The following is a 15,070-nucleotide window of genomic DNA, read 5'->3' on the forward strand; positions in this document are numbered from 1 at the left end:
CTCGACACGTCTCTTTTCCTCCAGGGTTGACTCCTGCCTTGCTGAGTTTTCTGTTCTGGCACTCCCAGCCTCAGTGCCTTGTAGTCTCTGTGCTCACATCACCTTAAAACTAAAGTCACGTCATTTTCTCAGTTTGTAAGGACTAAGACACCAGACTTGTGGATTGTCTGGATTTAGAGTTAATAAGTTAGTTTGTTGTATGTTTGCCGTGTGTGTGAGGCTAAGTGTTGCCATAGTTACGAAGTACGGGGGCGGTGCCTGTACCCTGAGGCGGGAAGCAGTTTGTGACTACGAAGTGGCAGTCTTCTTGTTATGCGAATACTGCCTGACCAGTGTTCCCGCCGGGGATGGCCAGCCTCCTGTCTGTTAAGGTGATTAGCCAATTAGCATAAGACACGCACGCCTTTTGATGTATAAATGCGGACATTTTGAATAATAAAGGTGGATACTATGCTTGTATCAAGTGGCGTCCCCGTCTCTCAATCGCGACACAGACTCAATTGTTTCCTCCCATACGCATGACTTTGTGGCAAGAACTATGGAACTTAAGTTACAAGCATGAAATTCAAACTTGACCTGCAGGTACAACTGCAGCACAGTTGGGCAACACAGCTGTGTCCATGTGCAACACCCACCACACCAAATTGTCAACTCCCTGGATGGTTCAGCTACTCCCCAGCCAGCAACCTGCACAGAAGAGTTAATGGACCAACCTGAAATGAGGTGATTGACTGAAGTCAAGCGGGCTTCGCAGTTAAGTATTTGACTAAGCAGTGGAGGAACTCTCCAGGTGGCAAATGTGGACTACCCTGAAGAGTCCTGCAAGCAGCTTATGCTTTGCACAGATCAATTCACACGTTTTAATGAGTCAATTAAACAACCTGCATGGAAAATCTGGCCCCTTCTAGAGACTGTCTAGGCTGTTCCTGCTCCAGAGTTGACCAAATTGTACACAGGATTATAAATACACCATAGAAATTGTTCCTGTATGTGCAGAAATAGTAACATAAGACAGTGTTTTGTACATTGTTAAGATAGGAGATGTTCTGTACATAAATCAAGATAATCAGCAGCAAAGGGTCATGCGTATGCTGCACTAGTCATATAAGACCAGGGACTAGATGCATTGTTAAAACTGAGCTAACCAGCCATTCATTTATGGAGTCTCATTTGATCAAGTGAAAGACACGGTTGTCAAAGGTCCTTGGAACAGACTCCCACAACCATCCAGACAGCAACCAGATATCCTGCTTGGGAGACTTGATTACCCTATGTCAAGATCCCGATAAACTAGTTTGTTTTTTTTCCCCAAAAAAAGACTGTTAATGAGTATCTGGGCAACAACTCTGCCATTACACAGACTCCCATTTGCCAAGTAGTTGATCTGTCGCTTTGTAACAGGAGGTTCCTGGTGCAACTCTTTGTAGCCAGCATGTTAGTATTACCTAGCCCTAGTATTATCAGCAATCAGTCTCACCTGCCAAGCATCCTTTTTTTGTCTTCCTAGACCTTTATATGTTGAACAGAACAGCATCTCATACGTGTTCTTACAGAACTCCACCAGTAACCTGCCTTTGACAAAATCAACTGTTCCAAGCCTTAGTTTCCTATCCTTGAACAAATCATTCAGCTGTAAGGCCCTGTCTACCAGCAGTAACATATATCAACATCCATGAAAGGTCTAAATGGAATCTCAGTGACTGCCAATATGCTTTCATTACACAAAACCAACCCAACATGTATTGAATGTCTTCTACTCAGGATCTTTGCAATGTGGCATCTGTGGACAGAGAGTACAGCTCAGTTCACCTGTTTACTTCCTCATTACCAAGCAAAAAACAGATGGCCTGCAACTTAAAACTGAGAGGGTTTTTTATTTCCTTTTTGGGTGAAATGTCAGAGAAGAAAAAGTAAAGGATGAGTTCTTATTCATCACTCACAACCACTTTCATTTCAATAGGATAAAAGTGAACTTTACAGATCAGTTTTTCCCTTTATGGTTTGGAAGCTCTAAAGGAATGGTTTGTAGACTGTCTTTCTGAAAGAATTTTTTTGCAGATGGACAACTTTATATTTATCAGTAACACATCAGTTAGCTGGAAGCCAAACATTCTCCTAGCTTTGAGAGGTTGAAGGAGAAGTGCACAGGAAGACAGAATGCCCTAAAACCAGACCAGACTTGTTCATTATGAACACTGTCTAGATGGAGTCTGAGAGCAGCACTGGGGAGGGCACAGGTAGAGGTGGAAGGTGACACTGATAAGCGTCGAAAGAGATGGATAATGGCCACAGTGAGAGACTGTTCACCTCTCAAACACCGGTACAAACACTGCCAGAAAAGAGTGCAGCATTCTTTAAATCACAAACCTCCTTAGGACTGAGAGGGCACTGTAGATGATGAAGTGACTAATGACAGCATAGATCCAGGAGTAGGAAATGGAGAACTCGTAATGAAGTTCATCAGGAAAAGGACTGAAAAGTCCTACTTAGCCTAAATAATCGGAACATTGTGATTCATTACTCTGTCACAGGGTAGATTTAAACTGCAAGACTTTTTATTAGCTCATCTAATTAAGCCCTATGTTAATCCCAGAGAACCGTGAGCATTTCAGTTACGGCATTTCATTCTTCCTAAAAATCCTAACGATGATGGAAGTATGCATCACTGCTAGGATTACTGCAAAATGACCGGACAGGTCAGAGCTGATTCTGCCCTGTTCTCAGGGATGGTGTTGGCCTGACCTGCTACTTTGCCTTTCACTGAAGCGCAGATCTCGGCCTGCAAACAGGTCACTGCAGTGGCTTCCACTGTCTAGTGCAATGACCACACCAGTACAGAATACGATTTACCCATCAGCAAAGTCAAAACAGGTAGCAGCTGATACCACATTTGCCTTCACCCAAACCACTGCATACAAACAGCTTCAGACCAGCAACTCAGAAAAAGCATACTGATCCAACTGCATGTAGGCCAAGTACACCAGACATGTGTGTCTAGAATATCAAATGCCGTGGATGCTACTATACCTGTAAAAAAGGATAAGATATAGAAATCTGCTCAGCAGAGCTGTTAGGGGCTTATACTTTATTAATTGCTAGCAACCATGAGCAACTAATCAAATAATGGCTATCACAAGGACAAATACTAGACTTAGCCAGCATCTACATGAAAATAATGACAGACAATAGCTTTTCTTCTTATTAGCACACTCTTTTGCTCAGCCACAGTCCATTTTCCAGTTCAATCAGATTTTTAAATAGCTTTAATTTCCATGGAAATTGCTAGTTACTTTGACACAACTCCAACCTTCAGTGCATGCCTGGAGCTGCCCTCTGATGTCTTTATTTTACTGTGGTCAGCTCAGAAGGCACTAAAAGCAGGATGGTAAACACAGCTTTAAATGAGCTTCCACTTCAGATAAAAGCTTCATGCCATGCAGAGAAATTCATGATTGCTGCAAGAGGCCCAGAGCCTCTCCCACTCTGATCTCCTCTGGGCAGTTCTACCATAGGATTCTTCTTTGCACGTATTTGCAACTGCTGCCAAGCTGTAATGAAGTTTCAGCCCAGAAAGGGGACTCGATGAGACAATAAAAGTCAATCCATAAACTGCAACATGAAATGGAGCAGACGGAAGTAAACTGCATGCTTCCTGAACCTAATACCTCAAAAAAAAAAAAAATTCCTTAGTGCTCATGGGAAATTTCCTGTAAATCCCATATCTCAGCAGTTGCAAAAGCCAAGCCATCCTCCGAGGGAGCCGCAGCTGGGAAACAGTGCTCGCCCCAAGGTGCCAATATGCATGTACATCACTCAGGTGCCATTATGTACATCAAAAAAGACATCCTGCCCCGCCAACATGGTTAAGTAGAACAGTGCAATTCAGATGCAATACGGTAACATCCTTCAAACAGACTATCCTACCACTCAGCATTTTCTTCAGCAGAGTGAAGCATAAATGAGTGTCTGATGATGCATTGTACTATGTACAACCTGAATGAAGGACTTCAACCTGCACATACCAAATGTTACTGTGATCATTCAAAGGAAGCCTTGGTGATAAGGTTTACTATAAATCATATCATGCAGCCTTCTTCAGGGTTTGCTTTTCTCTTAAAGACACCACACACTGGAGAGACCTCTCTTTAAATGGAATTATTGATGACAGCTAAACAACAGCAAACATTATTTGTTACTACTACCACAATTTTTCTCCAACTATTTCTTGCAGGCTTTAAAAGGCTGTATATTTTCACCCTACTCACACATTACCCATTCACGGAGTTCTACAAAAAAAAGTCTTTCTGAATACAAATTCCACCTGTCTCTTTGGATAATACCACAGTAAGGCCTGTAACATTTCTAATTTAATTGAAAAGGGATTTTTAACCAGACCGACCGTCTCCTGTTACGTCAGATGGCTGATGCTTTGTGCCCCTGCTTCCCACCTGACTGGGCTTTTACTCTCGTCTTACTAGATCTGTCTGCAACTTAGTGGCCTCAAAATCCTTCACCAATATATACAAGCTAATGAAATCTGCAAGAGAGCTGAATACATTTCACGTTGTTAAAGGCGAACTAGACAGCTAACAGAAACTCCCCCCAAGAAGTATGTGGGGTTTGTATCCTACACTGGTCTTTATCACAAGCTGGATGGGATGACATTAAGCACATTTTCCAGCCACAGGTTCTGGTTTCCTTGCTCCAGGACAAGTTGGGCTCTTCTCCTGCCCAAGTCACATATTCAGCACTACACTGCATGTAAGTTTGTGCATACCTGCAAAAGGCTGCGCAATCTGGGGATCCAACACTCTAAGCTATATATGATTCACCATGTTTGCTCCCTTTCATTTTCCTCTACCTTCCCACTATACCACACTTGATTTTTACAGTGAAGACACAAGACTTCACAAGACAGTGAAGTCAAAGTATTTTTCCTTAATAGATTCCAAATGTTTTCCATAACAATATGTGGCAAGTAAACACTAAGGAACTGACCGTTACATGTTTCCTGGACTTTTTTTTTTTTTTCCAAAAGCAGTCTTCCTTCTTATACTTTCTGCCATGAGGGCTCGATATCTCTTTAATAACAGAGAAAGGGAAGAAGGTGAAATCTGAACTTCATTCTTTCATGATTTCTCTGCTGTCTTGAATACATTATCCCTGCTGAACCTTTGAGGTGTATCATCTCTCTTCCACATTTTTTTTAATCACCTCATTCCCAAGAGAAGAAGATGAGAAACATCTACTGCTTGCCTCAGCCTCCAGCACATCTCCTCCCTGAAACACCTATTCCAACAAGACTCCCTAGCTTTTAGAAGGTGAATGGACACACTGGTACAGCAAATGTATTTTGCACTACCTTGAGCTGCTGCTTTGATCTTGAGACAGATGGGAGTTTGGTGCTTGATGGTCACAGCTAAGCTGCCTGTTCTAGCAAAGTATTAAAAAATCCACTGTGCCAGCAAGGCTGTGATATATGGAAAAGTTTCTAGCAAGAAGTCTTCACAAGATAACCACCTAGTGTCCCGTATCTCTCTGGGTTCTGTGCTCATAGATGGAAGAGCTCTCAGGAACCTCTACTTATCCTTTCCTTCAGTGCTTCCACCTGGCTTCAGTGATTCCTCGTTTATTTTCCTTATTCTACCTTGTTCCCTACTGTCTTCCATATTCTACCTTTTTCCCTATTCCACCATTAGCAGTGTTGCCGATTTTCCTTCATTAGTCTTTGCTGTCTAGAGACTCTCTCATATGTTAGGGGGAGGAAAAAAGTGAAGCCCTAGTCAGCCAATCTACCTCCACAGCTTGATGGAGGAGGAAAATGCTCCCAAGACTCTCAATTATCTCCAGAAGGGTCTGGTAAGTCCTCACAGTTGATTCAACTAAGAAATGATTAGCTTCTTGTAGAGGATCTTCGATCACTCCCACTTGCTGCGGTCTGCCTGCCCTCTGTCAGCTGGAGCAGCCCCTGCCCCTAACACGCCAGCACAGCAACGCTCCATTTGTACAGCACCTAGCAAAGTTTTTTTCAATGAAGAGTGTCAAAAATAAGCCACAGTTTAAACAACTAAGCTGACAGAAACATTAATGTAGATAATGTTAGATCGAGAGCAAAATCATTTCCCAGCACTGTTTATTTCTCCCTGGGGAATGTCTACAGCTTCACCCAAAGAGAACCATTAAACCTTCCCATCCTTTAGCTACATGGTCAGCCCCTTCTGCAAGCCGACAAGTCTTATGTATTCAGCACCTTCCCTGAGGAAGAGCTCTTTAAGTTCACACACGCACAATTCTACAAGTCATTTTCTTTTTTCTGGAAGGGTTGTTTTGGTTGTTAGTAATTTCCTTGCCAGTTGTGAAAAGGAAGCTTCCCTTCTCCACCAACTACATCTAAGTTTTAAAATGACAAATTTAGACAAGTTTGCTTACACATTTTAAAATTCTAGTGTAGAGTGAGAACTATACTTTTTATATCAGCAAGGCAAGCTGAACCCTATGGCAGGTGCGTAAGCAAAAAAAGTATTAGCTAACATATTTCAGAAACACCCTTTATTCTAGTCTTGACAGAGCTTAGAAAGTGTGACAGCATGCTGGGTTTCTGAGAAGTCAATCACCATCCTTATTCCCCGCTGTTTGAATCGTCTAGGTATTATTTCAGTTCTGTGATTCTGTATTTGATTTGTAAATGTGTTCTAACAAAAACAGCATAGGATTTTGTATAAAGAACCCTGTACATTTAAAGGACAAGAGCAGAGATAATTTCAGCAGCTCTGCGCACATTGTTCTCTATCTGAAAAATTGTAATTGTTCATGGATGAATAGCCACAATTTTAGTTTACTTGAGAAACATGGTGAAGGGTGTCATGTATTAAAGATTAGAATCTGACCTTATATGACCTCTCCAACCATCAGTTATGTGCTAAGACTTTAATTTTTCTTTTAAAATCTAAGAGAACAACAATAATATTCCCTGTCTTTAAAATGAAAAGCAAACCAGGGATAAAGGGAAATTATTTTTCATTCTGTAGAGATTAGTGACATCTAAAAAAAAAAAAAACCTTCATTCTCCGAGGAGAATGATTATCTCACAGACACAATGGCAGAGAGGCATATTAAAAGTTTTCCCCAGAGTCACACATATTTGTCAATCTCTATTCCTCTTCATATTTAACTTAATTGCCACAAATGGTGCTTATAGCCACTCCTTTCATTACCAGAAACATAGTTCAAGGAGGAACAGATGGCAACACAACAGACTTTCTTGTCTTTTTTTTAATTTTCAGAATGCTATCCTACATGTCTGAATTTTTAGATTGATAATCCTGCAGGCTACAGACTCTTGGTTATTACAGATTTCAGATACTGTGAGCCTTCCATCTTGGTTTGCTCAGCTGTTTTGCTTCAACTTTGACCTAAGCCACACATTTATTCAAACCTTCACCCTGCTGATCAAACTTCCCAGATGGAAACTACCATATTAATTGTGAAGATTCCTTTTCACAAGGATCTAGACTCAAGATCACTACATTATTCCATAGAGGATCAGCACAGGCTTTGCCCAAGCCTAGCAAAAATATCGTATTGAACTAGAAATCAACATGCCACAGTGCTGCTGCTTCTGTTTTAAAAAAATGATGTATGACAATTTTAAGACCGTCACTGTTCCTCCGGCTTCCCAATCAGTATGTTAGTAACACTGGATTATCCTTTTTCTCCTTTAAAAGAGTGGGAAGGAAAAAGTATTTCAGCATGTGTCTAGCACACATGATATTAGAAGGCTACCTTATTTGTACATTCTACCTTATTTCTAATTGATTCTACCATCTATGATCAGCATCAATCACTGTTTTTAACGTAACGTGTAAGCAGCAGTCAAGGGTGAGGATGTATCATGACACAGACCGTGCAAACACAACACGGCAGACAACACCCTGCCCTACAGAGCCTGGCGGACAAACTCCAGCAGAGGCACGAGAGAAAATACTAGCCAGGAAAATCTTACTCTAACAGTATTAATGAAGTTTTATATGTGCAACTGCTTTTCTTTATAGCCTTCCATATTTGACTCCCATCACCTCAACAACTCATACTTTCCTTCGGCAATAGAACGTTATGGTAAAGGCCCAGAAAAATCCATCTCCTCTTGGGTGTAAATTCCTCCACTTCCTCCTGAAAACAACCCAGGTACTGACAATATGCAGGTTTTGTTCCAAACATCTTTTGATAGGACCCTTTGACAGTTTCCAGACTCAACTACCAAAGGCCCAACTGACAGTTTTAGAGGATCCACATTAGCTGCAAGGTCTCATGAGGCCTCACACTGACATTCCTCTTCTTGGCATGTCTGAACCTGGATCAAATTTTGAATGATTCAGACTAATTAAACAAAACCAAACCCACAGAAGCAGAACAGTTAATCACCATTCCAAAATGAAGGGCCTGAGTTACTTGATGATACCACCCTATTCTACTTCATTTCCCTAAGTTACACTCAGATACACATTTCTTTTCGAACAGGCTTAAGTGCAGTGCACCAAACTTACGGCATCACTTTGAGGCTGCGAGATCACCACAGGCTGTCCGGAGTCACACGTCTCTCGTATATTAACATGCAGTGGAATGTCACCTGTATCGAAGATACCAAGATAGACATTGTGAAGGCTTAATATTTCTTAAATGTTTCATTAAAATAGCCCTGAAGCACTCTGAAATCAAATTCCAGTTCAGTATAGTCTTCGAATAACTTAATCTCAAAAAATTAGCATTTAAAATGAAAATTGGCTGCAGTACAATTTCTGCACCTCCATAATGAATAATATTCTGGATTTTTCATTCTCTGAATAGGAAGGACTGTGCTTTGTAGTCATTTATGAGAGAAGACAGCTTGCTTTTTTGCTTCAAATACACAGTAAAACACAGGCTGAGATACAAATTATTTTGCATACCAAAAAAAAAAGTGCTTGAGTGTTGGGCAAATGCTCATCATGCAACTGACTGTTCAGCCTATCTCCTCATTGCATATTCTTTTCAGGGCTGTTTTAAGATTTTAATCACTGTTCAAAGACTTCTTTGAATACTTAATTTCCAAATAACAGCATTTGTTATTGTCCTTACTAGGCCTTGGATCCAATTAAAAGGTAGACAACTATTTGGTTCATTCTTCTTTCCAATACAAATCTTCTTTATATTCGGCTTGTATAATGAGCAGGGAATTGTCAGAGAGGAAAGGAACACTCTAAAGGAGAATCAGGTAGCAGCCCCATTCCATTCTGAAACATACTTTCTGAAATATGGGTTTTTAGCACTAAAGAAAACTTGAAGGTCTCACGTTGAGTTTGTTGCTACATAGATAATTATGGAATGAATTGAAGACCAATTTCCTTTTAATGGAAGATACAGCTACATTTTCCATCATGGATGGATGTCATCAGAACAGTCCAATCTCAGTTGGTCTCAAAAAATGCATCAGTTTAATTCACACACTTTAGGAACATTTATTTAACCCAAACCAAGGCCACTGTAAATTACTGAAGTTCAATGTAGTCAGAAAAAAACAAAAAACAAAAAACAAACCACAACATTAAAAAACTGTACAAAGATTGACACAGCTTATTAAAACAAACAAACAAACATACACACCAGAACCAAAATGGAGCAGAAATACACACAAAACAAAGCCAACCAAACAAATAACAAACACAAAAGCTGTGGCTCCATCATTATTGAGCTGAATCCTTGAAGAACTTCAATTTGTTATTTGTTTCAGTCATTGATAAATTTCTTTAGGCATAAAAGTCTGTTCATTTATTAAAAAAAATATTTAGAGCATCTTTTGAAAGTTTTTTTACCCTTAAACATTCTTAATAGAATAACAATAACTTTGTAAATCTCCCAGAAGTTAGTTCCTACCATTATTTTACGCAGAGATTAACCTTCAATTTCTTTTCCCAAGGATGTTTTGTTAATGAAAAAATACTTTTTCACTATCAGCTTAATAACAATCTCAGAGAATAACAAAAAGAACTACTTTACTACAAAATGGCAGCCTCTCTCTTTTCTTCCTCATACTTAGAAAGATGTGCTGGTTCTACAGGAGCATAACAGGGCTTGTATGAGCAGAAGTGCCCGTGTGAAGACGAAATGCAATCTTAATGTAAAAAAAAAAAAGAAATCAAATGCTTAAGCAGAAGCATAAAGACAGCAAAAGCATCTGCACAGCTGTTTGGGTCTAAGGATTTTAGGAAGATGAAGATCCTGCACTATTCTGCATTACAGAATGTGATGGGAACTTGCCATCAAACATTTTTCTGATACTAACAAGTATTGCTGACTGCAAAGAAAGGAGCTGAGAAAAAAATTAATTTCTTGCAGGAAGTAAAAACAAGAAGAATTTTTAAAATCTGGGAGTCACTGTTCCATGTATTATTAGTGGATACAGTTTAGAAAGTTAGGATCTACAAAGTTCCGGCTGGAGTGTACAGAAATTATCATGTTAGTATTACGTATATCATTGGTACAGTTTTCTGGTCACAGTTATGGTCATCAAACTTAAAAAAAATAGAAATCAAAATAGGAGAATTTCAGAGACAGGGAGAGAAACAATCAGCAGCACAACCCTTGGCACACTTTCCTTTAGAGAATAAAAAGATAAGACAATCACAAGTACATGAAATAATGAACTACACTAAAAGGTGCAGTGGCAACTGCTATTTGTCTTCTGTCATAAACAAAATAAAGGAATTATTCAGTATCATTAAAGGCAGCCACTTCTGAGCAAATAAAATGTCAGGTTTCACAAGAGGACTAGGTGCTTAGTTGAACAAACAGAACAGCCACAGGTGTTGCAAAATATAAGCAAAATAAATTTAGAAATACTAATTTTAATTGTAATTGTAAACATTACATATATATATATATATATATATATATACATACATATAAGTTCTCAAGCCTTTTAGGCAGAATTCAAATAATAATAGCATTGGGATAAAACTTCCATTTGGGATACATTAATGTAAAATCTGTAAGCAGTAATTCTTACAATAACATATGGCATTATTATATAATGGTCATCCCTGGAAAGAGGAGCATACTAATCAGATCAAGTACTGTCATTCTAAATTTAACCTTTAAGGCATTATTCTTCATCTTAGTCTGGTCTTTCACTACCACTTTGAAGACAAACTTCACTCCATTTTTCTTCACACATCTCATCCATCCCCTGCTAACCCTGTAAATCTCTCACATTACTCTTAATTAAATACAATTACAATGAGTTCTGCCCTCTTAGGGAATAACAAAACCACCTATGGGACCAGTGGCACGGTGCATCATTTGTGCTCATGGATCTAAATGTATGTTTGACTCAGCTGCTTGGAGAGCATTTGCATCCATCCCCATCACCCGGGGCTGTGGAAGTCTCCTGGGGCTCCCATCACAACTCATCATAGATGCAGAAAACTAAAAGATAGCCCAAAAGCATATCTTTAATTATGCGCTGCCTTGCTAGCTTAAGTTTATGTCAGACCTTGATGTTTCTGTGTTGATCTTTCTAAGTGAGTTTCCTGGTTCTTCTTAATGAATTAACTATGGAAAATCATTGAGATAATTATAGTAATACATGGAAACACATCATTAGCACATGCAATTATCCCATTTACCAACTTAATTATGATGTGTTATATTCTATAATTTTTTTTACTGACAGCACAGGATGAACTACGCCTTTTTAAAACAGCAATATATATTTTGAAGATCAATGTATATTTTAGCTTACAGAATGCCAGATTGTTTAATCATAGCTAATTCTTGTTTTCGATAAATTTTCTTTTGAAACAACATTTTGCAATTCACCATATTGTTTTTATCTCAACTTTTAAATACAATCATTACAGTCTGCTTCCCTCCACACGAAAGTCAAGATATCCCAAGATGGGCATAAAAACAATTGCTTTAAGGGACTGCATTTCCAATTACCGTATTTATTTCAATATGTGACAAGCCATTTCATTTAAATAAAATAAAAAACTTCTATTGACATTAATGGACAGAGTTTAGGTCTGTTTTACAAGACAAAATAGAATTCTTGGTTATTTGTGAAAATTATTGTATGATCAATAGCACAAGGAATTTCAGGTAATATAGCACATCAATATCAAAACAATTCATGTTCTGGTTTGTTTATAAATCAAAAGAGATTTAAGATGCAATTTAAGAATTTTCACATCCAGTCTACATCACATTTACAAGAATCCTGATTAGAAACAGAGAATATGAAACTATGACATTTGGCTACTAAGTTATTAGTTCTATTATATCTGAATACTGTCTGAATATAGAATAATCTAGGATTATGCAGTTCCGTACTCCAGTTAATGCTTCCCTCACACACACCATTAAATCTTTCTTTAAAAATAAAACCATTCCTATATTCTTACCTAAAATATCTAATCCAAGGGTTTTTGCAAGATCTCTTACACCATCAGCTCCAAAAATGTGTGTCTCATGCTTGCATTTGGGACACTGGAAAACACTCATATTTTGAACCAGTCCTAAAACCTGTTAAAGTAAAAGAAAGCAATGTTCAAACCTGGGGTTCAATATTTCTATTCTTCATCTCTGACAATAAAGAAGAGATTATCAACAAAAAATCAACAAGAAGTATTCATTTATAATGGGAAGCAGAAGTAATATCAGCCTCATTACAACCATTATCAACTCTTATTAGTTGTCTCAGTTGCACTATCATTTGTGCTTTATTTCAAGTTTTGCTCATTTATACTTCTCAAAGATTAACCTCTTGTACAGGCCCATCTTTTCAAGAACTCTCCCTGCTGGTATTTCGTTTTCAAACTCTGAATACTGGAAGAATTTTCATGTTGTGTTTTATAGCTTTATAATTTGCAGTTTCAGGAAACACAAAACAAAAACATACCATTACAAGAAATGACACAATCAGACATGCTTTTAAGATATTTTTGTAAGTTATCCCGTAGGAAAATGTTTTCGAAAAGAACCTGATTTGCTGTTCTTCTGAAGAGCAGAAACACATTTTAAAGATCGAACAAAAGAAAAAATTATATGAAACTAAGTAGCAAAAACCACAGCATAGAAATCTAATACACACATATTAGGTACCTTTCTGTTCATTCCAGGTGTTCAACATCATCCTAGCAAAATATGTCAAATGAAAATTTGCCAAATCATGCTCACAAAAATCTTCTTTCACAATGTACAATAATGCTAATGATAGCATTGATCTTATTTTATTCACGTAGTAAACAAAGCCATTCATTGAGGCAGAGCAGAATTTCTCAAAAGTGATGAAAACAGCACTCAAACACCACAGGGTGAAAGCTTCTACCCATCTGCTGATCCACAGAAGACTCGCTTTAAGAGGTTCTATGTTACAATAATTCACTTTAAGATGTATGTTATCTAGGTATGTCACACACACTATAGCCAAGGTTTAAAAATATGAGTATATACTTTCAAGTACAAAAAGTTGTTATTTACTTTGTAGCATTCTAATTTTGTGCTTGAACAAGCTGGCCTAGTTACTAGAGGTATAACAGCCACTACACTAATGAAGAATATCTAAAAAGAAACACCAGTATTTAATGCAACCAACAAATAGTTATTTAACCAAGAGTGAATGTACAACTTTTGGCATCAAAACTGAAAATAAAAAGCAGGTTATTTACAACATGTTAATAAAAATTTCCTTCTATTTAAGCTAAAAATGATCACCTGTTTTTTCTATACCACCATAACATATTTCACACTATTTTCTAAGAAGTGTTACGTAAATCTTTCAGAGGGTTTAAAGCAAGGAGCATTTTAAGAAACAGTAACAACCACAATAACAACAGGTTACCTACTTTAAATTTAACACCACAAACTTTGCCCATTTTCTGCTCTCTCCTTCAAACTGCCAGAAGAACAAGAGGAACAAGTTTATATTTCCTGGCAAATTATTACAGGTAATTTTCTCATCCAGTTCTTAAACTAAGAGAGAGATGAAATATTCCATGTGCAAGGGTATAAGGTCCAGGGAAGGCAAAAAGGGCTCTGGCAGCCACGCATCCTGCTCTCTTTAAATTAAAATCTTGGAATTTTCACTGTGTTGGTGGTAAACTGAAGAACAGTGGAAGGAGTATTATTGGACAAAAGAAAAAGAGTATTTTAACCAGGATTCAGGTAAGTCATTTTCTGCAGCACAGGAAGAAAAGATAATCTGATGTTTATACTTTAAATGAATTAATTAATCTTCAGCTATCTTGGGGTTTGAACTTTCCGTTCTCCTCAAAGCAGTCATACAACATTTATGATTCAGTGAACTCACAATCAAAGTTGAGTAATTTACTACAGTTTTGTGAATAGTTAAGGATTATTATAGTTGTTTCAATTATTTGATAGCCTAATAACTAAGCCCTTCTGCCACGGTTTATGCAAATTCTGGGATACAGCTGTATCCCCAATGCTACATCAGTTTTAGAGGTCTTATTCACTGTCCTTTTTTGTTTTCATTTCAACAAATCTGACTCAAAGCAAGTGACATTTCAGCATTACACAATCACTTTTACTTTTTCAGTGTTGTTCCTGTCAACCAATGAGTAGTGCATACTTATTAATATACAAATTATTCTTCTGGAATACTAAGAGATTTTTTTTTTTAATATTAAGTTGCCAAATATAGACACCCAGTTTAATATAGAATCTGAGCAAATATACACAAATTTAGTGCTGGTGCAGCATATTTCTGTAGATATATTTACAGATGGAAGAGCATTCACTATGCTCTTCAGAGCTTTTAAATCTACAAAGTAATAGGTCTTGCTAATGAAGTCAGTAATAACTCTCATTTCCCTGCTCAAATAATAGCTCTGGAAAAGCTTCAAAGCAGCTGTTACTCTCTACACAAACTATCCCATAAGGATGTGAGAATTCTATTCTAGTCCTTATTGATCTCTTTTTTCCCTGTACATTTCCCAGCAAACTTGGCTCAGGAATGACATGAAAGCTGGCAGGGTGACATGCATCGCAATGCAGGAGCTAACCTGTGGTGGCA

At 38.0% G+C, this 15,070-nt stretch overlaps 1 protein-coding gene across 3 annotated transcripts in view; it reads right to left on the minus strand.

Annotated features, from left to right (window-relative positions):
* Positions 1-15,070, minus strand: part of NUBPL (NUBP iron-sulfur cluster assembly factor, mitochondrial) — an 83,729-nt gene that overhangs the window by 2,401 nt on the left and 66,258 nt on the right. For all 3 annotated transcript variants that reach the window (XM_082058736.1, XM_082058737.1, XM_082058738.1), the window contains 2 exons: positions 12,438-12,558; positions 8,544-8,626 (listed from right to left, as the gene is read on the minus strand). In XM_082058736.1, coding sequence (XP_081914862.1) covers positions 8,544-8,626; positions 12,438-12,558 — 204 coding nt within the window. The remainder of the gene's footprint in view (positions 1-8,543; positions 8,627-12,437; positions 12,559-15,070) is intronic.

Source organism: Streptopelia decaocto (assembly GCF_964273445.1).
Source record: "Streptopelia decaocto genome assembly, chromosome: 7".
NCBI classification, from domain to species: Eukaryota; Metazoa; Chordata; class Aves; order Columbiformes; family Columbidae; genus Streptopelia; species Streptopelia decaocto.